This window comes from Rhipicephalus microplus, chromosome 10 (assembly GCF_043290135.1).
Source record: "Rhipicephalus microplus isolate Deutch F79 chromosome 10, USDA_Rmic, whole genome shotgun sequence".
In the NCBI taxonomy this organism is placed as follows: Eukaryota; Metazoa; Arthropoda; class Arachnida; order Ixodida; family Ixodidae; genus Rhipicephalus; species Rhipicephalus microplus.
The window spans coordinates 41,792,576-41,820,235 of record NC_134709.1 but is presented as its reverse complement, the minus strand read 5'-3'; the positions used below and the strand labels follow the sequence as shown (position 1 = coordinate 41,820,235).

Below are 27,660 nucleotides of genomic sequence, written 5' to 3'. Positions count from 1 at the left end.
CTGTAGGCACGTGGTTCCTCCTGTGCCGATTTTCCTCCGGCAACGGGTTTGACCTTCGGCTCGCGTGTTTGTACTCTGACTCAGAGTGCGAGCAATTCGTCCACCTTTCTAAAACGGGCTCTCGCTGATCCAGCCCCGAAACGCATCGTATGGGCTCCTGGCCATCAGGGCTTACGAGGTAATGAGGCCGCTGACGCGGCCGCCCGAGCGCTTACCCACCGGGCTCCTCACCTTGGCTCTTATGACTCGGAGGCCAATACACCGCTGCTGCGGTTCAAAGAAATTCTGACCTATTATCGCGACACTCACCGCCTTTACCGGGCTTCTGCAAAAGGGCTGAGTAAGGCGGAAGAGCGAACTCTAAGGCGCCTGCAGACAGGTACTCTACTCTGTCCTGCAATCCTAAAACATTTCGATGCGAACACAGATGGGCGGTGCCCACACTGTGGGGAGTCGTGTGATATCTTCCACATAGTATGGGCATGTCCGAAAAATCCCCACCTACCCCCTTCCCCTACCCCTTCCCGACAGGCATGTGAGACTGCCCTCCTCAACTGCTCATCACTAGAGTCTCAACGGGCTCTGGTGAGACGGGCGCGAGTAGGGGCCTCGTCATGCGGTGTCCCGGACTAAGGACGCCGACCATGTAGCGGGGTCATGCTTTGGTCCCGTACCTCTCTCTTTTATAATAAATGTTTTTCATCATCACCATCCACCTCTGGATCGGAGAACAGTGACACCCAGTCGAAGATACCATCAAACTACAGCAAGCAGTGCGTGCTGAACGCTGATACCGGCGGTAAGAGCGTCGGCCGTCCATAATCTGTTAGTCGCTAGGTCTCACTGTAGTTTATACATGGCGCATCGAACTTTCCATCCTTATCACTGGTGGTCGCGTAATCTCTGGAATGAGCATGGCTATTCGCGTCCTGCGCGCAGTCGTAACGAAACGATCTACTACAATCGTGTTGCTTCTCGAACACATTAGGCGCGATCTGCGCCGAGCATTGCTGACATTCATTGTGAATTTAAACCGAGCTCATCAAAATAACACGTGTGACACTATGCAGTTTTCGAATAGAGGGGCCCCAAAGCCCTTTGCGTATGGACGCTTTGGGTCAAGCAGGAGCGATGAGTTTTCGCGGCGCTTTGGACAATCCCCCTATTCTATGTCACTCTATAGTCTCTAGTGCCGTCATGTTTGTCTGACCCAAACATTGTGGGGCAGGCTTTGGGGCTTCCGCTAAATACGAGAAATAGCGTTCCCAATCCTAAACTCAAACTTGGTTTGGGTTTTGCGCATGCGCAGTGGCTTTGATGCTATTTCTTTAAGGCCTCAAAAAAAAAAAAAAAAACTCCCCAATATTTTCCCACTCCCGCTCGTCAGTATTCCCTCAGGCAAGACCAACTGATCTATCTGTAAGCCTCGAGCCATGCAGTGCCTAACATTTTTTTTTTCTTACATCTAAGTAGTGGGAGATGGAGTTAAGATATAGCGAAAGCGTTGGTCCTGCGAACGAAAAATATATGGTGAAACCAGCGTTCGCGTTCGCACGCATCCCACATCATATTATTGTTTCTCGACTTGATGAAAGTATGGAGATAGTATGCAGTGCTTGCAGGTGGTAACAGAATCGAAAGTTGGGCTAGTTGGATATGCATGGTATAACTGTCAGTTCAAGCGCACGGATAAACAGAAAAGAAGAGAGGACAAGCGCTTGTCCTCTCTTCCTTTCTGTTCATTCGTGCGCTTGAACTCACAGTTATAGCTTGCAGGTGGTGTTTGCGTGGCCGCACAACCAAGCGGATAGATGACATGATTCAAATGCCGCATTCATACATAATGCGATTAACAAGCACACACTGTAATGGGCAACCTGAGTAATTGAAGTATGTGTCCTAGTGGATCGGAGAGGAAAGACTTTATGAAAATAAAAAGAAACTGTTGGGTCATTTGATGGATCTTGGGTGTGTATACGTAGTCAGTTCAGGACCCTATATGAGCCACATAAAACTGGGGCTGAATTCGTAAAGCTTTTCTTTCGCGACCGATATTTCCTGTTAGTAAGATTGCTTCGCTAACGGCATGCCCCATGTCGTGATTGGTTGATATATTCTCTTACGAAAATATTTAGAGTAAAACATATTTGTGAATGCGAGCCTTGGTATTCTGTCAACTTTGAAAAGCCATTAACGTCGCTTCAATCTCCATGTACATTACGTAGTTGTTCCATCAGATCTCAACATATCTTTGAACTTCAGTGCGCGTTGGGGATTGGATATATTGACATGGCATCATTCTTTTTGTATCACTGACACTTTTTTTTGGGGGGGGGGGGGGGGGCATAACACGTATACAGGGTTTGCCCGCAAGGAGGACTTAAAAGGGGGACTTAAACCTTCTCACTAGGGCGTGATCTGCTGCCCCACTAAGCAAATGATTTTCAAATAAATCATCTTTGTAACATAATGAATAAAAAAGGACATAATCATTAGTACGGTGAGCATATAGTCACCAAATACAATAATAACATAATGAAAGTAATCAACATAACGTAATTATGCAGTCACAATAGGAACATAGGCACAAATACAAAAAATAACAAAGCTTTACAAATTAATTAAGTTATACTAGTAACAATCTTATTCTGTAACATTATGATGGAGAACGAAATTTTACAACACTACCACGCCCAGAGCAAGAAACATGTTCATTATCAATTGTTTAAATTCTCGAATTGTTTCACATTTTTTTTATTATTTCCACAACAGTAGAGTATACGTATCGTTCATCGCCATTTCACATATGTGGTATTAACTTATCGCTGTTACTTGCTTTGTTATGGAATTCTGATGTTGGGCCGAGTACGGTATGGTTCTCGTATCATCGTTTAATTCGTTAACACTATCGATGTATAAAGTCTTGCGTCGTTGTCCCGCAGTTTTTCCGTCAACAGCGTGTTGCTGTTTTTATTCGCGTTACCGCTTTACTTATTAATCAGATTTCGTTTCAATCGTTCATGCATTGAATTTCACCTCGTCCCGTCCAGATACGTAGCCCCGTACATTTTCCGTGAATTCGCTTCATCAGGACCAAGGAGGCCGTTGGAGTCAAGGTTTCGACAAGTTGACTTGTCTTCATTAAAGGTCTACTACCGTCTTTTTGTCGAAACCACGTGGTCGAAACGTTAGCAACGGCCACACTCCTTGCTCCAGGACTTAAATGCCATCTTTATCTGAACTTATTTCTGGTTCGGAAGGCATATTTTACTTGCAAACTCTAAGCAACTTTACCTTTTAGGTGTAAGCGAGATAGACATACTTGACAAGCACCCCTGCAAACACTTGTAGACATTGTTTCACTTTGTAAGAGGATTCGCACTCCAGCAAAGAACAGGAATCTCCACGAAGATTGGGTGGAGATTCCTCTTTCCAACTATGATGACCGCTTCTTGTAGCTACGTAACGGCTAAAACAAGGACCAAGCGATGAGAAGGGCCACTGGCGATAACAGGCCGCGCGCAAACTGTGGGTTACTGAACTCTCTCGAGTTCCTTCCTGCACAAGGGTGGGGTAAGCTCGAGGGCTCCAGCGCGGGCCATCGGGGCTGCGGTATCGCACCGTCTTGAGCAAGTGGCAAGAAGAAAAAGAAAAGTGTCACGGTTCCCGTCGGCGCCACTGACCAATGAAGGTGAGCGGTCTCGTAGCCACGTGATCGTCCAGCTGTCCAATGGCTGCCCACGCAAGTACCTAGACCGTCACCCTGGGCGCGTTTTAAAGGCCGTCGGCTGCGCTGCGCGACGGCCGTGATTGAATCGAGAGCATCCTTGTTTGGACATGCCCGAGTAAGCGGCGTTGCGCAAGCCCACAAGCTCCGTCGACGACGACGACAGCGCAGGAACCGACGCGAGCGCCGTCTTCTCGTCTAGCGGCCCCGCGGGTCGGCATCGCGGTCCCCCCCTTCCCCCCATCCCTTTCTCTGAGAGGGCTCGGTGGAGTGCGATAGCGGCAAGGGATAAGTGGCTGCGGGTCGGCTGCTTCGGGCTCAGTGGACCTTTGAAGCACCATGCTGATCAGGCTCCTAGCACTGTCCTGCTGGGCAGTGGCTACCTGCTACGCAGGTGAGTACCCGGATGCACCCCTGTGCGGAGACAGTTCTTGCTCGTGAAGACTTGGTGCGCAGCACCTGGAAAATACGATCATTAAGCAATTAAGTGGAGTCGGAAATTTACCGTGGCCTTAGTTTTACATAAGCATTTTGCCGCTTCATGTGGCTTGCAAGGTTCCCAACAAATCAGGGGCCGAACCATAAAAGCTTTCAATTCCCAAGTTCTCTGCCATTGGACAGCCGGCTTCGCTGATCCCTTGTCCAGCATCTCGATTGGCTGAAATTTATACTTGTGCACAGTTTGAGCGTAAAATGTTTCGGGTGCGTGGACGCAGCTCCGCGGAAATGGCGGACAGTCTCGCCCGCAATTGATTTGGTCCTGCGTTCGATCCCCTGGACTATGGGGCATGTAGTCCGTCAGTTCCGAAGCTGGCTTTCAAAGAAAATAGATTCTTTTTATCATTGCTTCAGTATTCCTTTTGGTGACTGACATTTTGTTTGCCTTTCACGAAGATTTGCGACTAAACAGTAAAGATCGAATTGCAGCACTCTGTGATCAGACGCCTCGATAAAATAATTGTTTCCGATGTCATCGAAAAAAAAAAGCGGAATGGAACTCGTTTCATGAAATGTTTAGGTAATTTCTACAATTACTATTTAAGGCACTGCGTGGGGCTTTCACTTTGGATGATAGAGAGGGATGGTGATTTTGCGGCTGATTAAGCACTTGTAGGCAATACTAAGAGAAAGAAATAGTTCGAAGCAGCTCATTTGAAATATTACAGTTTTATTTTTCCCATCGCATGTGATATAGCATGTGCGTGTAGTCAAAAAGTAAAAAAAAAGGAAGCTTGTGAACCCTCATTTAGATAGTTCAACTTTTCCTGTTAGAATGATAGTAAATATGCTCATGTTTTATTTACTGAGAGGTCTGAAAAAAAAAAAAAAACACCATTGCCTTATGCAAGTGCAGCTCCTGAGAGACGAGCGAAGCGCAACAGAAACTTGCATTACTGAATTCAATCGTATCGTTCGAATGAACACTTTCACTCTCCTTTTCGCTGAATTAATTTATTTCAGTAATATTTAAAATGAGGCGTCAATAACTATTTGGCATCACTTTGGCCAATTATTTCCGAATACGATTGTACGGATAGGACGAAAGCGCTCTGGCTTTTCGCCTTGGCCTTTGGTATGGATGGATGGCTGAAAAACGTTTATTAGGGTCCTGAAGGATTCCACTCCTGTTTTATAGGAGTAGGATCGTGGGCCGCTCCCACGTAAAGGGACGGAGAGGCCCATAGCCTTACCGCCGCATCATGGGCCTTCTGGACAGCCTTGAGTTGTTGTATGAGATATTAGAACCGGACTCGTGAGCATCAAATGCAAGAAGTTTTCGGAAAAATCTTCATTTTTTTTTCTTTGTAAAGAGGGGCACCTCCAGAGCATGTGGTTAAAATCACTGCGATTGTGGCATTCCGGACAAAGTTATGAAATATCGGAGCATGAAAAAAAAATACTAAAAAACTAGGCTTGGCTGGAGAGTCGTGTCTGTTTCTTATAGGAAGACCAAAAGCATGTAATTCAGATATGTGACCTGTATAGTGATGTACCATGTTCAATTCACTTTCAGTTCAGCTTTATTTTCCTTGATTAGAAGGACAACAGGCAATGGACAATGGAGAGCGTGACAAAAGAAATAATCCGAAAACGTACCTCACATAGGCGTCTAATGGAAAGCGGCGTAATGTATTAATTTGCACGCAGACGTAAATGGACGAAACTTTGGCTCAGTTACGTTATACATTACTTAGACGTAGCGGTCATACCTAGTATACACAGTTACCTCATTAGCTTTCGTGGTTTGAATTTTTCCTATACACATTAGCCAAAATTAGAAAACGTCGAAAGTTAACAAAGCGAAAGCGAGTTCTATTCAACTTAGTCTGTTTGCAACATGGGCTTAGAAAGACGTGTCGACATATGTTGAAATGCCATTCATCCATAGCATAGCAGTTGCCGTTGAATTCACTGCAGTGGTCGCCAATCAGTTTGGGCGTGGCCGAGCCAGCGAGGCTACCCATGGCTAGATGAAATGGTTCGCAAAGGTGTTTCGAAAAATCCAGCAGATTAAAACTATTTTTTTTTGTCGTTATCGCATCACTGTATAAGAGCAGTGATGATGGTACTAAAAATGAACTGAAAGTAGGCTTTAAATGTTTGACTGAATATTTAATTAATTCCGGATCGAATTATTACTTTAATTGAATAGTTGCGATAATACACCTAAGCATTCCAGGGAATCGAGGTACCGCACGAGTACTTATGCTTGTTTACATCCTTCGTCTTCCTTCTCTCTCTCTTATTCTGCCGGTTTGGGAGCACGTTGGTACACGAAAAAGCAATGCCAACTTCTTGATCGAGTATGCAAGAACGCAGACGTAGAGGAGAAATGTTACTCACATTCAACAACAACAAAAAAAGAAGGAATCTGACATTTTCAAGGTGTGACACCTGAAAGCATCGACGTCGCACCGTTACACTAGTTTATGCTGACGTAAGCTTTCGAGGTACCGGAGAAAAAATGGCAGAAGAGAGAACACCGTTGAGAACGTACGAACAAATACTTTATATAACGGTGAGATAGTCCTCACACCTTTTTAAAGGTCTCTAGATCTACCAGAAACGTGAGCAAGACCTCGCAGAAGCTTCAACTTAGCCGTATAGTGAAATTATTTTGCTTTATATATTCGATATTTTTTCCCTTTATTCACGCGCGTCTGCATGCTACATCTTATTGATTCTGTGGTTTTTATTATGTACTGTGCCCCAGGTAATGATAACCTGACTATTGCTTATTATGATTCAAAAATAAAATGTTTTATCTCAGCACTAGCACAAAAAAGAGGTTGCCGCAGACAGGAAAGGCAACAGAACATTACGTAGGCCTCCCAATCGTACATTTTGTGAATTTTCTTCCTCGATTTTTTTTAAATAGGGCCTGTCTAATGTTAGTTGTGGCAGACGGATATGTTTTAGCAGAACCGACTGCTGGGCTAATTGTCTGTTCATGAACACTGAAAAAAGTGCCAATGCTAATTAGGACAAAAAGAAGAGCTACATTTGAGTGAGCATCAAAAAATCCACAAGATTTGTCATGTTTTTATTTTATAACTCACGTCACTCCAAAACTCCGTAAGATTTTATAAGACCAATCAGTTCTTGGCCAATTCCCAACGGTAGGTGTGAGCCGTAAAACAATAAGAAGAGCTGACGCAGGTCAGGCGCTGTCCTGTGTCTGCTCTTCTTTTGATGTTCGTCAGCTTCAGCGCTTCTTTTTTCAGTGTACTGATGGATATGTCATGAGCGTGTTAACGTTTGATCTGCTTCGTGTAAAACGCCATATACAAAGTTCCGCGGGCCTCTAAATTCGTATTCTCGCTAAATATTTTACGTGATCATTTCCGAAAAATCTTGCCAATCACAGTAAAACCCGTTCATTGGGTGCTGGTGCAAGGGTCGACCGGTAGCCCATCCCGTAACGGCTCAGTTCGCGGACTCTGAGCACGAGCGCCACCCACGGGCTATGCGTGGCAGGGACAAGGAATAGAGCGTCAAGGCCGATTTCCATGACTGTCAAAATCGACGGAGCTTTAAGAAAGGGCATTGCGAATCGAACCTTCTCATTTCGTAAATGCTAATTGCGGCTAGTCGCAATTAGCCCTATTATTATTAGCAATATTGTTATTTGTAATTAACACTATTATAATTAGCAATATTATAATTAGCACCACTATAATTAGCACTGTTATTATTAGCCTTCGCTAATAATACGGCCAGCATGCAACGAAGCTGTAATTGCATTTTTTTCCCCTTCCACGGTGCCACGGTACATGGGCCCTACCCCTAGCGGAAACGCTTCTTCATCTTCGTGGCTTTTGTTCTGGCAATACCGGTCGTCCCGTTAAAACGGTAGAGGGTAGCACAGAAAAAAATAATAATAGTTGACGTGTCTGCTACGAATACTTATAGCTTAGGAATTTTTTATTTCGTCTTTTGTTGTTGTTTTTTGAGTGCTAATCACGTAGGATATGTCACAAGACGTCATCTCAGCGACAAGAGTAGCTTAAGCTCTGGTGCACAACTCCTGACTCTTACATTTCTACACAGAAAAAAAAAGTGGGCGGGGGGGTGTCCGGGGCTGCACTCCATGGAAGTTTTAGGTTTAACTCAGTTTATGAGGGCATTCGGCCCGACTCGACACAAAGGGAGTAGTCTCGATTTTACGAGAAACGCGATAAACTCCATAAAGGGAGTTCTCCTGTGAGGAGCCGTTACTTCCACGCAAAGGGAGTCCCCATAACTCTCTTTGGTTTTTGAAAGGAGGACTCGTCTACAGCGTATCGCAGGTGTAAGTGTCTGGTTTATTCAGTATGTGCGTTAATTTATACGGAAGGAAAAAAGGTTCGACCATTGAAGGACTCAGGTTCGACACTTGAAATAGAGTTTCACAACCAAGGTTACGAAAATCCGCTTGATGTGGCTGCCATGGCGGATCGTTAGGAAATAATTCACAGTCTACGTATAACGCACATCGAATAGAGAACGCAGTGCTTACTGAAAACCGCAGAGACGCAGCCATAATTGGTAATTTACAATTTGAGTTCGCGGGCAGCATCGTGCATAGCGCGAAAGAGTCTAACGCCCTGGCGTGCCTTTTTAGATGCGAAGCAGCTCTTTGACTCACGTGTGTAACGCCGTACGTACGTGCGTCCACACGAACGCGCCGCATCGCGTCTCCTCGCCGCAAGTGTTGGAGCTGTGCCGAGTAGGTCAAGATGCAGCAGCGCGTTGACGTCACGCACCTCTTGCACGCATCCCTCGCAGGTGCGCGCTGACGTCACTTTCTCCCTAACCCGCAGCTGCCGGCTTCTCCACCCATTCGCAACACGCCTCTTTCTTGCTTCACCCTCTCCACCGCCCGCAATGCTCAAACACACGTCGAGTGGAAACACCATTTCGGCTCGTTTATCTGCGATGAAACTTACACGAAACCCAGCCCGCTTTCCGTGCCTTTGCGTTGCAAACAAAACGTTTACTCGAGTAAACGCTACACCGATTTTCGCTTCAAACCGTTCTTCCAGCTCACGCGTCGACGCCCGTTTCAACCAGGTCAACGCCGTGTGCACCGCTGCTGATTCACATCCCATCAAGGTTCCCTTCGGGGACATAGTTCGTAATTTTTCTCTCTTTTTTTCCGTTAGTTTTCACTTCGCGCGTTCATTTGTAAGCCTAACCAATAGTGCCTCACTGTTTCAATTCCAATGTTCCTAAAAACCCCTTTTATTGCGAAAGGAAAAGTGAGTGCCCCTGGAATGCGTTGGTCTCAGGCTCAAATGCCAAACTACGAGGAACTTTGCTTAACTTGAGATTTCCTTCTAAGAACCCCCGAGCACCCATCCTTCTTAGTGCTGCGAAATATGCAGATACGGGGTGCAATATTTCGTCCGTCGTGAACGTTCTTTCACTCTGCTAGCTTCCATATATAGCATTGATTGGCCATACAGTGAAATCCGCTGTTCCACATGTCTGTGATTTCATTTCGGAGCTAAGGAAAACTGTAGGCACTTGTCTCGTGTTCCCCGCAAGTTTGTTTTTTTTTTACGTAAAAGGGGCGTTTCGCAACATTTTTTGAGCATGGTCTGAAGACGCTGCCGATCGGTAGTAGGGGCTCCAGACAACACGCGAGCCAAATATTATTGCGCAGCATGCGGCCTGGACTTCACAATAAATTATCAAACTCAGCTAAAAATTGCTTTCTCTTCGCTCGACAAATCACGGAAAGTAAGCCCAGTAAGCCCATCGATCAGCCATTGGCTGATATGGCGCGTTCGGTTGTTACAGACGTCGCCGCGAGAGGCCGTCAGTTTTTCACGCGTGTTAGAGTTACTGTATATGCTATTTTTAGGTAGTAGCATATACAGTAACTCTAACGCGTGTGCGCTCGAATGCACAAAAAAAACGAAAAAAATGCCCAAGGTCACGAAGCGCGAGTGACGTTTTTTTGTTTGCCCCTCCCATCCCTCCCTGCTCAGCTTCCGGCGCTTTCGTCGGGACGGGAGAAGAATGTGATTGCAGCGTGTGACAAATCTTTGTAACACCGCTAGTACTGGACGGATTCTTAAAATTTTTGCGGCGTTCGCTTTGTGAGGTAATACGGTTTTCTAGTGAATTATTTCCATGGTTACTCAAAAAAGTGTTCCAGGCCACCCCTTAAAAAACTTTAAACACAAATTTGTCCCAACTAGCCTATAGCTATCGTACCTTTTATCTTTAGCGCTTCCACCTCCTACACTTGCACGCATTTCGGTTCGCGTGCACCCGTGAGCGTCCACACTCGTGCGAACTCTTGAGAGCCTTTTGTCATCTGCATAGACGGGCCGTCGCTCAGCCGCATCGTAGCTCTGTCGCAGCAGCGTGGCTTGACCAGCCGGCGTCCGTTTGATGGAGATAAGGGTGGCCGACGGTTGTCGGGCTGCTGCTGCTGCTGCTGCCACTCGTCATTTTAGCCGACGTGAGGGTCGGGGCGGCTCGTGCGAAGCAAATCGGCGCGTCGTTGACGGCGGCGCCGTCGGCGAAAAAGCGAAGAAAGCCGCTTCGATTGGATCGGTCGCGTGCCCTTATCGGCTGTCCTCGACTGCGCGCGCTCTGTGACACTGCTTGCGTATTCTAGTCTTGGCCTCTTGCCCACTTGAGCAGATCGTCGCATGCAAATGATGACGCGTCATGTTGAGTGTCTTACGTCTGTAGAGATGCGCGTACCGCTGCTAACGTGTGCTAATGGAGAATTTCCGTTTTTTTTTGATGACGGGAATAAACGTGCACATTTACTTGCCTTCAACGCGAGCAATGTTATCATGCAATGCAGTTACTTGAAAAAGACATGCGGGAAATGATATTGTAACATGCGTATAGATGCATGAAATCCATGGGGGTGGTTGTATAGAGACGCATAGCGCGTTAGTTTTTGTTTACATATTTGGTTTTCCTTTAATCTTGAAAAAAAAATGAAGAAATTGTTCTTGTATCGGCAACGCTTGCTCCTGGCATGATGCTATACATCCCGTAATACCCGTTATCCTTGCAATAATGGCGATTGACCTTTTCATATTATACATGTACAGTCAAAGAATTGTGCTCGCATAAAACCTCAGCTGCCGCATTCCCATGGAAGAGGGGTAGAGGAGAGGGAGGTGGTAAAGAGGCAATGCAATAACGCTGGTATACTTTGACACTGCCAAACTTTAACAAAACTCAAACTGACCTACACTAACCTGGAGCTTACCAGTGTTGCGCGTCACTCAGATGACGCGTGTAGATTTGACTGTTCAGTTTAAACATCTGTTCATGCGCGAACGAGGCCACGCAAGCACGGTATCTATACAGAGTGAGCATCGCCGGAGGACGACTAGCCCCCGCGGGGAACTGTAGACATCTGGGCATGGGAGGATCGTATGACCAGGTTTCACGACATCACCACACATTACCAGTTACAAAGACGCATATACCCATCTCCTCACGAAAGGCTAAACAGAACGCAAGCGGTACACTTCAGACAATTACAAACAGATTCATACAGAAACCCTAGACTCATGCACGCCATGTATCCAGACATATACACTACAAACAGATGCACGTCATGTGGCGAGGTTGCCACCCTTAGTCACATGCTGTGGGAGTGTCAGGGCCTAATAAACAATTCGAACAGTGCCGATTCGTCTCACTCTTCCACCGCCAGCCTCCGCTCGCGTTGGTTGGCCGAACTGCTCAGCTCGAACCTGACAGCACAACTCTGGGCCGTCCAGCGTGCCGAGGAAGCCGCTTCGAGACAAGGTCTCGGAACCGCATCCGCGGTGGGTGCCCAGGCCCACTAAAAAACGCTGAACTCGAATCGTCTGGATTCGACAAATAAAGTTTATGTTCTCTATACAGAGTGACCGATTGCAGGTGAAAGCTGTTAAGGACTGTGCGCTGAGAATACGATGCAAGACGATTCATAAGCGTTAATTCCTAATTGCAAGTATACGCGTGTGCTATTTAACGTAACTTCGGAACATAAGAGACAAAAAAAAAAGAAGTCTGGACAGCAATAAGTCGATGAGCGCGCTAAGCAGATCCATCGCGCACCACGCGTATACCGACATGATTTTCAACTTTTGAAACGGAACGCGAACTGCCTCGCACTGACACTTTGCTTCAGTATGGGACTTTCCGAACTGGAAAAAAAATCCCCGTAATCAGTCAGTCAGTCAATCAATCAATCAATCAATCAATCAATAAACGAGTTTTATTATGACAAAAGGGATGAATACAAACTATAAAATTGTAGTTTCCTTAACAGTACCCTTTCTAAATACCCAGTCATGCATCACAACGAATGTTAGCGTAAACATATAACGGAGGTTGGTATCCTCTTGAACGTCGCTGTTCGCTTTCTGGAGAAGCCAGAGGGCCTGACGCGACGATAAAAAGTCCGAAAGAGAACAACGCCGTAGCCAAAGAATGGTGCCCTTGTCGAAACGTGCGCTGTCGCCGGCGAGACATCCTTGTCGAACCATTCCAGTGTTCGTCATTGTCACTCCGCACTTTGTCAGGCGAACGATTACATTCTGATTTTTCATTTGTGAGAACTAGACCGCTCTGTAAGGCTTCGACCGTGGCTTCTTACGAAGCTGCCATGATGTTATACGGGGGAACCATACGACCTTATAACCCGTTGGCTTGCATTTAGGACGTAAGGTATCATGATGATAAGCTAGAGGGCAAGGTATATATGGTGTGGGCCAAATGCAAATAACGCCCGTGCGCTTAGATTTAGGTGGATGCACGTTTCAAAAAAACCTCAAGTCGTTCAAATTAATCAGGATTTCTCCACTACAGCGTGTCTCATAATCGTGCGGCTTCGGCACGGGAAACCAGATGATTTATTATTATTATTATTATTATTATTATTATTATTATTATTATTATTATTATTATTATTATTATTATTATTATTATTATTATTATTATTATTATTATTATTGAGTGTACACACGCCCCTTCCTACACTCCAGCAGGGTTTAGATGGTCATCTGGACCCTGCACTGATGTGTTATCGCACGTACACCAGAACACACCACACAGGTTGCCGTGCACAGCAGAAGATACCACACCAGGCCTCTACTGGCAACAGAGCACACCGATATCAACGTTGTTTTCAGACACTGACCGATATTATCTGGCGCTCATACAAAACACACCAGAACACATCAAACCCTCTCTGAAGTAATTTCAACTTGCCCTGACTCTGTAATGCAACTGCGATAGAGAAATCGTTCGACAAGTTTCAATGCGATATTACCGGGCGCTCATACAAAACACACCAGAACACATCAAACTTTCTCTGAAGTATTTTCAACCAACTTGCCCTGGCTCTGTAATGCAACTGCGATAGAGAAATCGTTCGACAAGTTTCAATGCGATATTACCGGGCGCGCATACAAAACACACCAGAACTCATCAAACCCTCTCTGAAGTATTTTCAACTTGCCCTGGCTTTGTAATGCAACTGCGATAGAGAAATCGTTCGACAAGTTTCAATGCAATATTACCGGGCGCTCATACAAAACACACCAGAACACATCAAAGCCTCTCTGAAGTATTTTCAACTTGCCCTGGCTCTGTAATGCAGCTGCGATAGCAAAAATCGTTCGACGAGTTTGAATGGGCAGGCGTTACGCAGTTCAGGGCGCCCGGGTCCCGCGGTAAAACCCCGTAATTTGCAACGTCTCGGAGCTCATCTTATAACTGTATCGGCGGGGGGAAAACCCGCATCTACATTTGCTTTGTCTCTCAGACGGGGCGCTGACGCGCGTCGGTTGTTACGCACGCGCAGTGTATACAGCAAGTCATCGTGCGTCGGTCTTGGCTTGTTAAGAGAACGTGCAGCCGCATTTGTAACCGCGCAATCGCTGCGGGGCAAGCGAATCGTGAGGTTCACCCTGTTAGAGTTACACGCCACGTGCTACGCGTTAGGGCTCGGCGCTGTTATGCGGACGAACAGGACTGTCGCAGCCGCGATCTTACATTTTGATTACAACTTCCTGGATTGCATTCTTGCATTTACATTTCATTTCTAAAATCAAGCACTTGTTACCACACGTGTAATCGTCGTCTTCTTACTTCGTGTGTTGTCCGTTTGAACTCAAATCTATTCCAGAATGAACGAACACGCCCAACAAAGCATTTTATTGATTGATTGATTGATATGTGGGGTTTAACGTCCCAAAACCACTATATGATTATGAGAGACGCCGTAGTGGAAGGCTCCGGAAATTTCGACCACCTGGGGTTCTTTAACGTGCCAAAGCATTTTATTAAGTCACTTGTTACGGACATGCGCTGCTGGCCTGAAAGATGACACTGCATGAAAACTGTGGGCCTTTGTCCGTTGAGACCACTGGGCTGTAACTCGTGGCTCTATGAGCCAAACCATAGAGCACCGCTGCAATACGAAGCTGAAACCGACCTTCGTATATATATATATATATATATATATATATATATATATATATATATATATATATATATATATATATATATATATATATATATATATATATATATATATATATATATATATATATATATATATATATATATATATATATACTGTTGTAATAGCTTTTTAAAATGAAACATACACACACACACAACCTAAGAGATGAGCCGTACTAGTAAATTAATATTGTGCAACATATAAAAAAGCTTGTCAACAGCTAACCGAAATCAGGTTGTATTCAGACAATGGTGGTGTGTTAACATGTCATAGCCAACACTTAATTAGCCATCTGTATAGCTAACGTTATCCTGCACTAACCAAGGCTATTGCTTATTTAGGAAACACCACGCAACATTAAGTGGTGCTAACAGAGGCCGGTATACTGTGCAAGCAAAGCTGGTAGTTCAAGCTTTGTTAGCCGACCTCTTGAGGGCTCAGGGTCTTCGGGACAGGGCTATATATTTAACCATCAATCAGGCGTTGCACCTCATTGCAAAGTGTGGACGGGGAGACGTCAAATGGCCTAGAGGGAGGTGGTCAAACTTCGCGTTGGAGTTCCTTCACTTGTATGGAGTGGCGTCATATATTTTACCAGAATAGTTATGGTAATATATAGTTAGATAATTAAAAACAAACAGACTGTATCCCATTCTAAAGAGGTCAGAAACTGAAATTAGTTCCCAGCACCTTCATGTTCCGAAACATTGGGCTTTTTGTCTTAAAGTAACCGTCGTTTATTGTGAAACTAGAAACGACACTCTGGGAAAAATAGTTCGTAAGTCCACACTTATTTAGAAACTATATAAAGACTCGTTAGTTTGACACTAACTCGTTAATTCGTAAAATCAGAGAATGCGGGCGTGTTCTCTGGCCCTGGCAACCATATGCAACGTTCAATGGTATCGAAAGCTCGTAAATTAGGCTGTATTTCTTCCAATCTGGTCCATTAGGATGATCCTGGGGCTGTTGGCTTGATACGAAGCGCCACAAATATGTGACGCAAAGCAGCAAGAACGGCCGAGGTCTGTCAAAACGCGTTCACATTGTGAATGAAGTTTTAAATGACAAAAAAAAATTGTGGCTTTCGCACTGCTCTTACGCAAAATATTTCTAGTATTCACGTTCTCCTCAAGAAAATAAAACTGCACTAATGTAACAGGCATTTGTTAATTGTTTTCTTGTCACTTTCGATGATTCGGCAGCCGATTAGTTGGGACAGTTTCTTCTTTTTATTTTAAACTTTTATTGTATCATCTCCGGCATGCTACCTTTAAAACAATGTTTGCTACACCTTCCGAAACAGTCAGGAGGAGAGTATCGCAATCAACAAAACAAGATGTCTCGTTGAGCACCCTGTCAACGAACACGTGGGTTGTGAGCGGAATGTTTTTTGGTCGGACGTTATTGGCGCGTATCACAACGTTTCGTCGGAATTCAGACCGTCATTCTGTCTCATGTCCTGCAGCGGTGCTGTCACAACTCGTCGTGGAGCTGTTACGTGAGCACGCATCCCCCCCCCCTCTTTCGTATATATACACGCCCACCCTCAATATTCGTCCGGAAGTTGTAATTTTTTTATTATTAATTTCTTTCGAAACGCTGGCAAGGTAAAGGAGGCGCGCACTTGGTTATACACGCATTCTGGACGCCCAGCCGAGCACTCCTCTTTCTTTCACTACCATCCCCCGCGTGGAGCCGTATAGGTGCCTTCGTATTGAAAGGCAGTAACAGCTCCGCGCTTTTCTCTTCACTTTTCCCTCTCAAGAACCTCTACAGAGCCTATCCGCAATCGCGGCGCGCGCCGTCGCACTGGCAAGAGAAGGCCTGACATGCAACGGAGCATTTGACTTTGAGATCGGTTCGCACCGCTGGCGAAGCCGACCTTGCCAACGAGTGCGGGGCGCGAGCGACATATTGATACACACATCGGGCCGGGACTCCGCCACGGGCGTTAATAGACGTCCGCGAGCTTCAAGGTTGTGTTACTCTCTCTCTCCACCTTTCTCTCTCTCTCTCTTGCCTCGTGGCCTTCTGGGAAAAGCAAGACCGCCTCAATGGGGTTCGCCCGGGTTGAACGGTGCCACTTATGGCGTTCTACGGGATGCAGGCGGGATGCGCGATTCACTTGCCGTGTAGATCAAATCACGGCACGAGTAGCTGCAGAGAGCGTAACAAATGGTCACGTGATGTTTGATAAAAAGAGGTAACCAATCATAAGGAAGAAGCCAAGATGCTCAATCAGCCTTTCATTTTTCCTGTGCCGCCCTCTGCCTTTTTGGTAGGGGCTGGGGCAAGCGGTATCGCCAGATTAAGAGACGTTTCGCGACTTTAATGGTAGGGGAAGTGCGCATGCTCCGTGGCACTGTGAAACAATGGCAGATTAAGGCTTATATCGAGTGAGTAGGAACTGTAGGGAACTGTGACGATGATTCCCATTGATTGATTGATATGTGGGGTTTAACGTCCCAAAACCACTATATGATTATGAGAGACGCCGTAGTGGAGGGCTCCGGAAATTTAGACCACCTGGGGTTCTTTAACGTGCACCCAAATCTGAGCACACGGGCCTACAACATTTCCGCCTCCATCGGAAATGCAGCCGCCGCAGCCGGGATTCGAACCCGCGCCCTGCGGGTCAGCAGCCGAGTACCTTAGCCACTAGACCACCGCGGCGGGGCGACGATGATTCCCAACCCCTGTACCGTGTAGACCGACGTATACCGGGTATGGGTCAGATTTCGTTCCGAGTACTGGTACAACATGAATTACTGTTAATGAAGTACCTATGCATAAAAGCAAAATGTATCCGCTAGAAATCCCTAGAAGAGTACGGAATCCTCAGGTTCGTGATCAGCAGCTCGACAGCATTCCTGCCTATTTACCACAATGCGTAACTTTTCAAGTGCAATGTGAAGACGCCTGAGCGGTATACAAACTTCTCCTACGCCAGTATTAAAGAACCAATATTTCATTTGTCTGCGTTTTTTACTCTCCGTTTGCACTTAGCTCCCTTTTTGAGCTGAGAAGTCATTCATACTTTGTTATGGCATCATCATCATCCTGTCTACGTCCACTGCAGGACAAAGGCCTCTCCCATGTTCCGCCAGTCAACTCGGTCCTGTGCTTGCTGCTGCCATTTTATACCCGCAAACTTCTTAATCTCATCTGCCCACCTAACTTTCTGTCTCCCCCTAACCCTCTTGCCTTCTCTGGGGATCCAGTTAGTTACCCTTAGTGACCAGCGGTCATCCTGTCTACGCGCTACAGGCCCGGCCCATGACCATTTCCTCTTCTTGATTTCAACCATGATATCCTTAACCCCGGTTTGTTTCCTAACCCACTCTGCTCTCTTCTTGTCTCTTAAGGTTACACCTACCATTTTCCTTTCCATTGCTCGTTGCGTCGTCCTCAATTTGAGCTGAACCCTCTTTGTAAGTTTCCAGGTCTCTGCTCCATAGCTAAGTACCGGCAAGATGCAGCTGTTATATACCTTCCTCTTGAGGGATAGTGACAATCTACCTGTCATGATTTGAGAGTGCTTGCCAAATGTGCTTCACTCCATTCTTATTCTTCTAGTGACTTCAATCTCGTGGTTCGGCTCCGCGGTCATTTCCTGTCCTAAGTAGACTTACCCCCGCATTCACAAACGCTCCTCGACTCGACTTTCACCCTTCACTTGACAGAGTTGAGCATTGCGCCGCTGCTCGCCTGAAAATGACGCTGCGCTACTCAAGAATTGCACCAGATTATCGCTGATATGCTGTGATTTTCCCTGCCTAGAGATGGCGCTCCCATCGGCCTTCTCAAGTGAAGGTGGAGCGTTTGAGTTTTGAGTTTGAGTTTATTTTGAGTTTGAGTTTATTTAACCACGTGACAAGTACACGAAAATACAATGTATACGTGGTTTGGTGCGAAGGGAAAAAAGCTGCATTTCACAGCTTGACTGGCCCCTTCACCCAGAAAAAAAAAATCAAAACTACAAATTTACAAAAAATTACAAACATTACAGGCAGCGGAAAGCGACAATACCAAAGGAAACACGCGTGTGGCCCATGACAGCAAATAATAGAATCACAACTCTAAAATACATACAAAAATATTCATAACAAAGCAATGCATGAAAGAATAAAAACTGAATAACCATTACAGAAATCACCCAACATTCATTTACAACACAATCAGCACATCCGATTTAACATTTCAGTTTTAGACAATATACGCAGATTATCAGTTGTTAGTTTCCATTTGTTCATCACACTTGGAAGGCGGTAACGTAGTGTTTCAAATCCATAGTTTGTGCGAGAACAAGGTACATGCCAAGTCTCCGTACAGCGAGTAACGCTGTACGGAGAGTGGAGGGACGTTCTAGAATACGGTGGATAGTCTTTTACAACTTCAAGTGCACTACTACCTATCTCGAAGCGCTGTTCTCTTCCAAGGTTGTTGTACGTTACTTTCGTTTTCTGCAGATTAAATTTAAGACCTACTTTTCTGCTCTCCTTGTCTAACTCCGTATTTATGAGTTGCAATTCGTCGCCTGAGTTACTCAGCAAGGCAGTGTCATCGGCGAAACGCAGGTTACTAAGGTACTCTCCATTAACTTTATCCCCAACTCTTTCCATTCTAGGCTATTTATGGCATAAATAGACTCAAATGTCATGCTAGAAATACAGTGCAAATACGGTTTTCGGTTATGTTCATTTTTTTGAGGAAAAATAAAAGATTATACTTTTGGCTTGGACCGCCGGAAGCGGCGCGTCGAACTATTTGTCGAACATTGTAGTGCCTTCAGCAATGTGACAGTGTTCAATAGTGTGCTGCAAAGTGAAGTTCCTTACATGTTCCATTCAACAAAAGGTCAATGCACGTCGCTCTTTCCTTCATAAAGTAAGTGGTGTATATAATTCTGTCCGAAGCATCTGAAAAGTTAAAAAGTTTTGTGAATATTCGAAAAAACCGGAAGCGAGTGGTCGACCGGAAGTGCTTGGAAGAGAATTTAGAGTGTCACTCGTTCCTCGTGTGATAAAATAAAAAAAACGAGATAAGCATAAGGTTCGTTTGGAAGTGCGTGCTTTAGCATGGAAACCTCGGATACATATTCATGTTCTATTTGTACCTCTTGTTTAACTTGCAATATACATATATGTATCTGTCTTTTTGTGACACATTCTTGCGTGGCTGTGTTAGCGTGGAACATCGAATGTACATGTTTTCTTTCCTCGTCATCTCATATCCATGTGTATGTAAATGAAGTCTGTTTTGTCATCATCGTTAATCTACGTCTAACAAGAGAATGTTCTGTTCAAATGTCATTGACCTCTCCAACATTACTTTTTTTCTAAACATTTAGTGGCCGTTCGTCTACGAACCTTCATATCCTTCACATGTTAGGCCCATGGGACGGCTTTATGCTCTCCCATAGTCTATAGAGTCCCAAGTACTCTGACCCCCGTATTCTAGAACGTCCCTTCACTCAACTCTCCACCTTCACTTGAGAAAGCCGATGGGAGCGCCATCTCTAAGAACGGCAAGTCACTAATTATCAGCGATGATCTGCTGCGATTCTTGAGTAGCGCAGCGTCATTTTCAACCGAGCGGCGGCGCACTGCTCAACTCTGTCATGTGAAGGGTGAAAGTTGAGTCGAGGAGCGTTTGTGAATACGGGGGTAAGTCGTTAGCCACTTTTTTTTTTTTTAGAAAAACACGTTCGCATCTCGTGTCGTTCGCATATCTTTACTCCTTTTGCCCGTCTTGTCGTTTTGTATTTTTTTTATTTCGCAAGAGGTTTCAGTTTGCGCATCCTATCGCTTGGAAAGATTATGCCAGAAAAAAAAAAGCGTCCGTGGAATCACGTTCGGTCAGCGTGAATAATTTTCGAGTGCTCGCGTTGGGCTCTGAAGAAGAGCGGACTCCCCCTCTGTATGTCAGTTCTTTTTTCTTTTCTTCTTGCACATTCTGGCGGCTCCTCTTTCTATCTTTTTTATCTACGTACCTTCTTCATCGTTTCGTTTTATTTATTTATTTCAACTCTTTTTCCCGCATCTTTCCTCGCCTACACCGCACGTCAATAGACGCTTCGCGTCAGTAGGGGAGGCTGACGCGCGGGCTGGAGACAGCTGGCTGCGCAGATAACCGCTATCTCGTCCAGCTCCCGTGCCGACGCTGACACATCTCGGAGGCCTCCCGTGTGGCCTGCTCTCGCATGGCATGCCGGCTGTCAAGTCGTCTCCCACTTGACATTCTTGTCACCTTTCACCCGGCACTTTGATCTACACTCATTATCTTACGTGTCCCCCCTCCCCCCTTTTTTTCGTATCGTATTCTTGTACACGCTTCATTTTCTTGTTGCTTTTCGTATTTTTGTGCTCACTATAATCTCAGGTTCTCTAGTATCCATCATGGAAACTACAAAACGACAGAGGATGAGAATGAGAGCTGGGAAGAATGATTATTCAGAGCTCCCATCCTCTGTCTCTCTTTGTTTTCCTCTTCATCTCTCTCTCTCTCCTGAGAGTTCAGAAACGGTGTGTGTCGGAGGAGGAGGAGGAGGAGGAGGAGGAGGAGGAGGAGGAGGAGGAGGAGGGGAAGCCGCCTTCTCGAGAAATCGCGTATCTCTCTGGAAAACCCGGGAGTCCCGAGCTTTTTTTCCGCCATCTCATGTTTCGTGTTTTCTCGGACCCAGCTCGTGACGGATAGGGTCGAGGAGATATGCAGTACTGTCCAGTCAGTCTACGGTCACAGACATATGAGCGGGAACACACGCGCAGTTTATCCGTCCGCACGCGTGTGCCTCTGTTGTGTGTGCGTGTATACATACACCAGGTTTAACGAAAGCTATTTTTGCGTCGTTCAAAAGTTATTACACGATGGCTGTGCGCGCGTCTGAAGGCCTGTAGTTTATCTTGCCTCCGCATCCGGACTCAAAATTTTAGGCTGCTTACTTAAAGAAAGAACAGTTTACTTGGCCCCATTTGGCACTAAAAGCTCGGTGCATACTGCTTTTTTTTTACACTCGTACCCACAGTGCCATTTAGGCATTACAGTGGGGGGGGGTTTACACAGAGAATTTATAAATCATACATTTCAAGAACATTGGTAGTGAAAAACTAAGGAGAAATAGCGGCATACATTGTTGTCAATACACATGAACTTCATAAAGATCAGCTAACCCAGACGAAGAGAGAAAACAAAAATGAAATTTATACTGTACAAACATAAAAACACAAAAACGATGTGATACAAACTAAACACTGCATAAAATTCGACTGCAGCTGAAGACAGAATGACATGTCGCTTTGAAGCCTTATCTGCTCTACAAATTCAAAATAGCGTGAAGCTTGTAGGAGAGTTCATAGTTTCAGTTAAGCTGGATCTGGTTGCCGGTTAAGGCAAGTACTTGAAATCATTATGACAACTTGGCAGCGCAAACAAACAGGAAAAGGTAACGCTTCGCTGCCAAGTTATCATAATGAATATATACCTAACTAACGAGCCTACCAATCTTCTGCGAGGACTTAAAAGCTCATGTTTTTGTCGGTGGATAATCTAGAGCCGGCCCTGAACATTTAGATAAACGGTGGCGCGGTTTGGCTCGTGTAATACTGAACGGGCACCTGAAAGGGCCGTCAAACCACATCATGTATAAATGGGCGGTAACGATGCGAAAGTCGCCCTCGCGCTGACTCTCCCAAACAATAACTCAGGAAAGCATGGAAATTTCCTTGCTCTTGGGCATCATGTTGGGTACCTTCTTTTTTTTTTGGGGGGGGGGGGGGGAATCAATTCAAAATCAGAAACATTTTTCATCACGAATACGATATTTCTAGTTCTCCAGCAAATTAAGCCACTCGCCCGCGGAATCTACCCAATTTTTTTTTTTGCAAATCTATCGATATTGTTTAAAGGCCACAACAGAATGAACTTTCACTTTTTAAGAGCCCAGTCCTGGGGCCCGACAACACTTATCCATAATGGCCATAAAACGCTGCCCATGGGTAGTCGAGGCTCCTGAGAACATGCGAGCCTGACATTACAGCGCAGCACGTGGCGTGGAATTAACAATGAATTCTCAAAGTCGGCAAAAAATTGTCCGCCTTTTTTTTTCTGCAAATGATGCCATATACCAAAACGACCGCGCCGTGTACTGGAATTCTAACCCATTGACTGATTTGAGCATCGTGAGCTACATAGCTAACGCGGCCGGCGAGAGAGGCCGCCACTTACCCACGCGCGTGCTCGCGGTCACGAGGAAAGTAAACCTCTCGTTGGAAGAAGAAAAAAACAAAGAAAAATGGGTCAAGGTCACGAGGCACGCTTAACGTACGACTTATTTCTCCCGTGCCATCCCTCCCTGCTCAGCTTCCAGCGCGCTCGTCGGGACTAGAAAAGAGAGGAAGCAATTACAGCGTGCGACAAATCTCCAACTCCGCTCGTACTCAACAGATTCCAAATTAAATTTGCGGTCGTCGATTCCTGAAACTCCTTTAGCGAAGCTATTCGTTATTTACTTAGTGTATGTGTTATACGGCCCTTTCTTGCCTTTTTTTAACACTCCTTATATTAGTCTCAAGTTATTCCTCACGATGCCACAATCTTTCCGCACTTAACTTCTAAAGCCCACTTTCTTCTTTCGGTCGAATTGTAAATCTTGCACTTTATCGAAGAATCTTTCTCAAAGGCGTGCGCTTAGGGGGGTGGGGCAGAGGGAGCGGCTACCCTCCTATTAACCTAAAGGGGGGGGGGGGGCGCAAATTCAGCCCCATACACCAACATAACAGGGGTAGGGGTGCTGCGACTCACCTCCCCCCCCCCCCCTGAAAGAGAACCTGGCACATGGTCTGGGTCATTTTCCAAGCTGTATTGCATACAATGCCATGCTGAAGCGCAAGAGGAAAGACGAGAGGGGGGTACGGGGCGGGTGAAAATAGAGTTGCAATGCGCACTAGGCATGCTTTTGTCCGTGTTTTTGATCGTAAAAGTAAACGTTGTTTCACAAGAATCCTAGAACATTAGTCAATAATAAGAATATCGACATAGATTTCTTCGGCCACACTGGGCCATTGCGCCTCAAGACAGCTCCGCGCCGTCATCAATAATATGAATGCTTCTGTTCACACGCATGAATTCGTTCAGAATTTGGTCAATCTTATACGCACTCATTGGTCAAGCACCGGGCTCTAAGTCTTGACTGCCACGATCGTTGCAGGGAATACTTAAAAGTGAAGATTTAAACGTGAAACTTTGGGATTCTATGCAGCCCACTGGAATGATCTTCCTGAGGTTGCATCAATGTCTCACCACAAAACATTTCTAGATAGTCTAGTTACACTCATTGATAGTATTGTATAACGATATTTCGCCGTGCTTATTGTAAGCTTTTTTTTTCTTTTTATTGAATGCCTATACTTTTATTTACGATGGCTATTGATCATGAAATGCAAGTTGATTTCGTTGCTGTCATGATATCGCCTGAATTTGACGTAAACCATCTGTTCTCTTGTTTATTCGCAGGGCCATTGCCTCAGGATGGCATCTCTAGGGATTGCAAATGTGAGTATTTGTTTACAGAGTTTTATTTCGGTAATTTACGTCGCGTTAAATGTTTATGGCTTGGCCAAGGCGCAGATATCGTCCGCAAACAGATGGCTTGGGCTTCTGAAAGAAGCGTTCTAGGCTGTGTTCGGCTAGCTAGAACGTTACGCGAGATACCGCAACGTAATCGAATGTGTGAGAAGAGCTCATTTGAATATTGATGCCAAAGGGATGATTGACAACCACGCTGCGAAGCCCAGCGACGCCCGCTCCGGATGATTTTGAACCAACTGGATTCCAGGCCATTTTATGTTTACGAGATTCTGAGACCTTCGGCATGTATACTTCTAGAGTGCTGAAGGACAATTGAAATGCTGCTGGTTGAAGTACCCGAAGTCAACAAATCTTAGCGACCTCCTTTGGACTGGTTGTGCTTCCTCGACTGTGCTCATCATTTTGTCCATCCCTGTTTTTTTTCTTCTATCTTTCTGCCTCTTTATCCCTCTCCCTCAGTGCATTGTGGCAAATCAGACGTGTGTTTGGTTAACCTCCATGTCTGTTCTTGATTCTTTCTCTCTCTCTCTCTTTGCCGAGAACTTTTGTTCCTTTTTGAGAAATTTGTATGTATTTTTCCTTGGGGCTTCGTGCCACAGTGTGGTTATCAGTTATCTCTTTCATAACCTTCATGCCATCTTCCGGGATTCCGCAGAACTCATTAACTATGTTGACACCGCACCCACGCTCATTTTTGTATTGTCCGGATTTTGTCCAACTCCGTATTTGTTCTACAGTACAGACTAGAAACGAGGCGGCGTACAGACGGTAAACCTGTGCGTTGTGTTTTGGCTTTTCTAAGAGGGAGGGGGGAGAGGAAATCAGGGTCTTAACGCCATGCCCTCCCCCTCCCGATGCCTCCCCTGCTAACTTAGACTAGCCTAGACTAAATTTACTGTACGTGCTACCTCGGGTAGCATATACAGTAACTCTAGCCTAGACTAACTTTCAATAAGACGGAAAGTTGGGCTATTTGCGCACACCTAACACGAAGGCACGGCGGCGGTTCTTATGTACTTTGTTTGCCTCGCTTCTTCGAGTGTTGTGCTACAAATTTTTCACTTGGAAAGTTGCGATACTTTTGAGCCACATTCTGAAGCGAAATGAACAAAACTAGAGTCAAGGCTTCGAGAAAACGTGCCTACGTAGATTTTTTTTTTTTTGCAATTTCATAGGTTAGGCTTACGAGCGACAGGGTTCGAGAGACAGTTCAGCTAGCAACAGAGGCGACACGCACGCATTTCAGGGGCGCGTTTCGCAAATGGTGGTATGCGGCGCGAACGAACCCTGAAAGGGAAGTGTCGATTGTGCAAACCGTCGTAAGCCGGTTCCATTTGCGTTTGTTACGCAGCCCCCATGACGACGCAACAGACGATACTGTACACGTACGTGGGCGAGAACCGCATCGAGAACCAGGACGCGCAGCATCACGTTCAAGTGAAGGCCAACGTCGAAGTCGGAGTCGTCTCGCCATGCATCTTTTCTTTCAAGGTATACGTCACTTTTACGCGTCTCTGTCTGTCTCTCCCTCTTCTGTGACGCAATGCACGTGCAAAATATCATGTAATGCGACGTGATTCAATGAAACCGTCTATCACGACGATGATGATTTATATTGACGCTTTCCTTGAAGAGAGTGGTGACCAGTAGTCATTTTGCCTTTTTTTAACATTAGGGGGCTAAAGGCCTTATTCGTCTCATCGAATCGAGAAATTTCGAGATTTGGCGAGATTTCACGAGACGTCGCGGGACGGCAGCGTCAACACGAATGATGAAAAGAAGCTAATAAAAGTTGGTCTAAAGTCACGTGATACTCGAGTTTTGCATAAACGTGGCCCGACGGCGTGTTGAAAGTTCCATCACATCACTGCAACATGACATCACAGACCGCCAAAATTTGTGACGTCATGCGTAATCAGACGACGTCGTGGAAATTGGACGAATCGTAGCGGCAGTGCGAAAGCGTGTGAGGCGCTCAAAGCTTGCACTGGCCTCACTTCTCGAAAGCGCTGCAAAACCAAATTAGGCGCAGTGAGCTAATTGGGTAGGGGTAAGGTGGATCAATACAGTCGAGTTGAAAGAAGACGAAGCAGAGGCAGGTGGCTTTTGCCTTAGAATCGCCTCCGGATAACTCGTAAGGGACCGTTAGAGTTTTTTTTTTTTTTATGCGAATGCATTTCTTAGTCAGGCTATGTCAGGCGTACGGTGGCGTCCGCGCGCCGGCAGGTGTTATTTCTCCGCTCTCACTACCTCTCCCATAGCAACAGCTGTGGGCGCGCTTATTCTCGCCTCTCGCTACCGGAGCAGGTAGTGCGGGTGGAGTAGCAGAGAGTGAGTGGAGAAGAGGTACGTGCTCTCCACACACGCTGGAGCTCGGCGGAAGTGCCGGTGTGTGGAGAGAGTGTAGGAAAGGGTAGGTGCAATGGTTCCCGCTCCTTCTCTCGCCGTTCGCACACTCTCCTCCTCCCTGCGTCCACTCTCTGGTCCGTTCGCTCGTATGTATATACAAATGGAGTGAAGCGAGCGCCTCACTCTCGACCATTCGCTGGCTGACGAATGTGTAAATAAATGGTTACGGCACAAATTATCGTCTCGTCATTAATTTACGCCATTAAATTTACTACGCCGTGTACTTTTGGCGCAAAAAAATGCCTTCGTCCTCGCGATTCTCTTCGCGGAGGTGGGGGCAATTTTTTCAGCTAATCCACTTCATTATCCGCTTCTATTCGCTCAATCATACCATGCAGCACTTATCTTGTCCTACTAAAATCTTATATGTCGTACTCGTTCCAAGATAGGCGTGCAGTGAGGTGCGTGAAAGAGGTAACTTACAAGAGACGCATTTCTTTATCACCGAGGTGATCTTACTTTGTTTGTTAATCTCTTACTCCTGTTTGCAGTTGGCCGACGTAGACCTGCAAGGGGTCAGCGTGGCCAACCGGTACGCGTTCAAGGAAGCCCTGGAACGGCATCCGATGACCGTGTACATCGAGGATGGCATCGTTGGCGAGATACGTCACAATGCGGAAGAACTGCCGTGGGCATTGAACGTCAAGAGGGCCATTATCTCCATGATGCAGATACCTCGCACAGCTCTCGACGCCAACAGCATCGTGTCCGAGGTATACGGCTTTTTTTAAAGTGGCTAAAGTGACTATCTATCTATCTATCTATCTATCTATCTATCTATCTATCTATCTATCTATCTATCTATCTATCTATCTATCTATCTATCTATCTATCTATCTATCTATCTATCTATCTATCTATCTATCTATCTATCAGCTGGCCGAGATACCAGGGTTGGCTCTTGGCCGGCTTTTTTCTTTAGTATACAGCCGGTTTAGTAAACTCTGCAGCAAAA

The 27,660-nt window shown here is 45.6% G+C and overlaps 1 protein-coding gene across 1 annotated transcript in view; it reads left to right on the top strand.

The window, feature by feature from the left end:
* The first annotated feature begins 3,815 nt into the window (after positions 1-3,815).
* Positions 3,816-27,660, top strand: part of LOC119181228 (apolipophorins-like) — a 75,679-nt gene continuing 51,834 nt past the window's right edge. The window contains exons 1-4 of the mRNA XM_075875546.1: positions 3,816-4,121; positions 24,222-24,260; positions 25,648-25,787; positions 27,197-27,418. Of these exons, the coding sequence (XP_075731661.1) occupies positions 4,067-4,121; positions 24,222-24,260; positions 25,648-25,787; positions 27,197-27,418 (456 nt within the window). The 5' untranslated portion in view covers positions 3,816-4,066. The remainder of the gene's footprint in view (positions 4,122-24,221; positions 24,261-25,647; positions 25,788-27,196; positions 27,419-27,660) is intronic.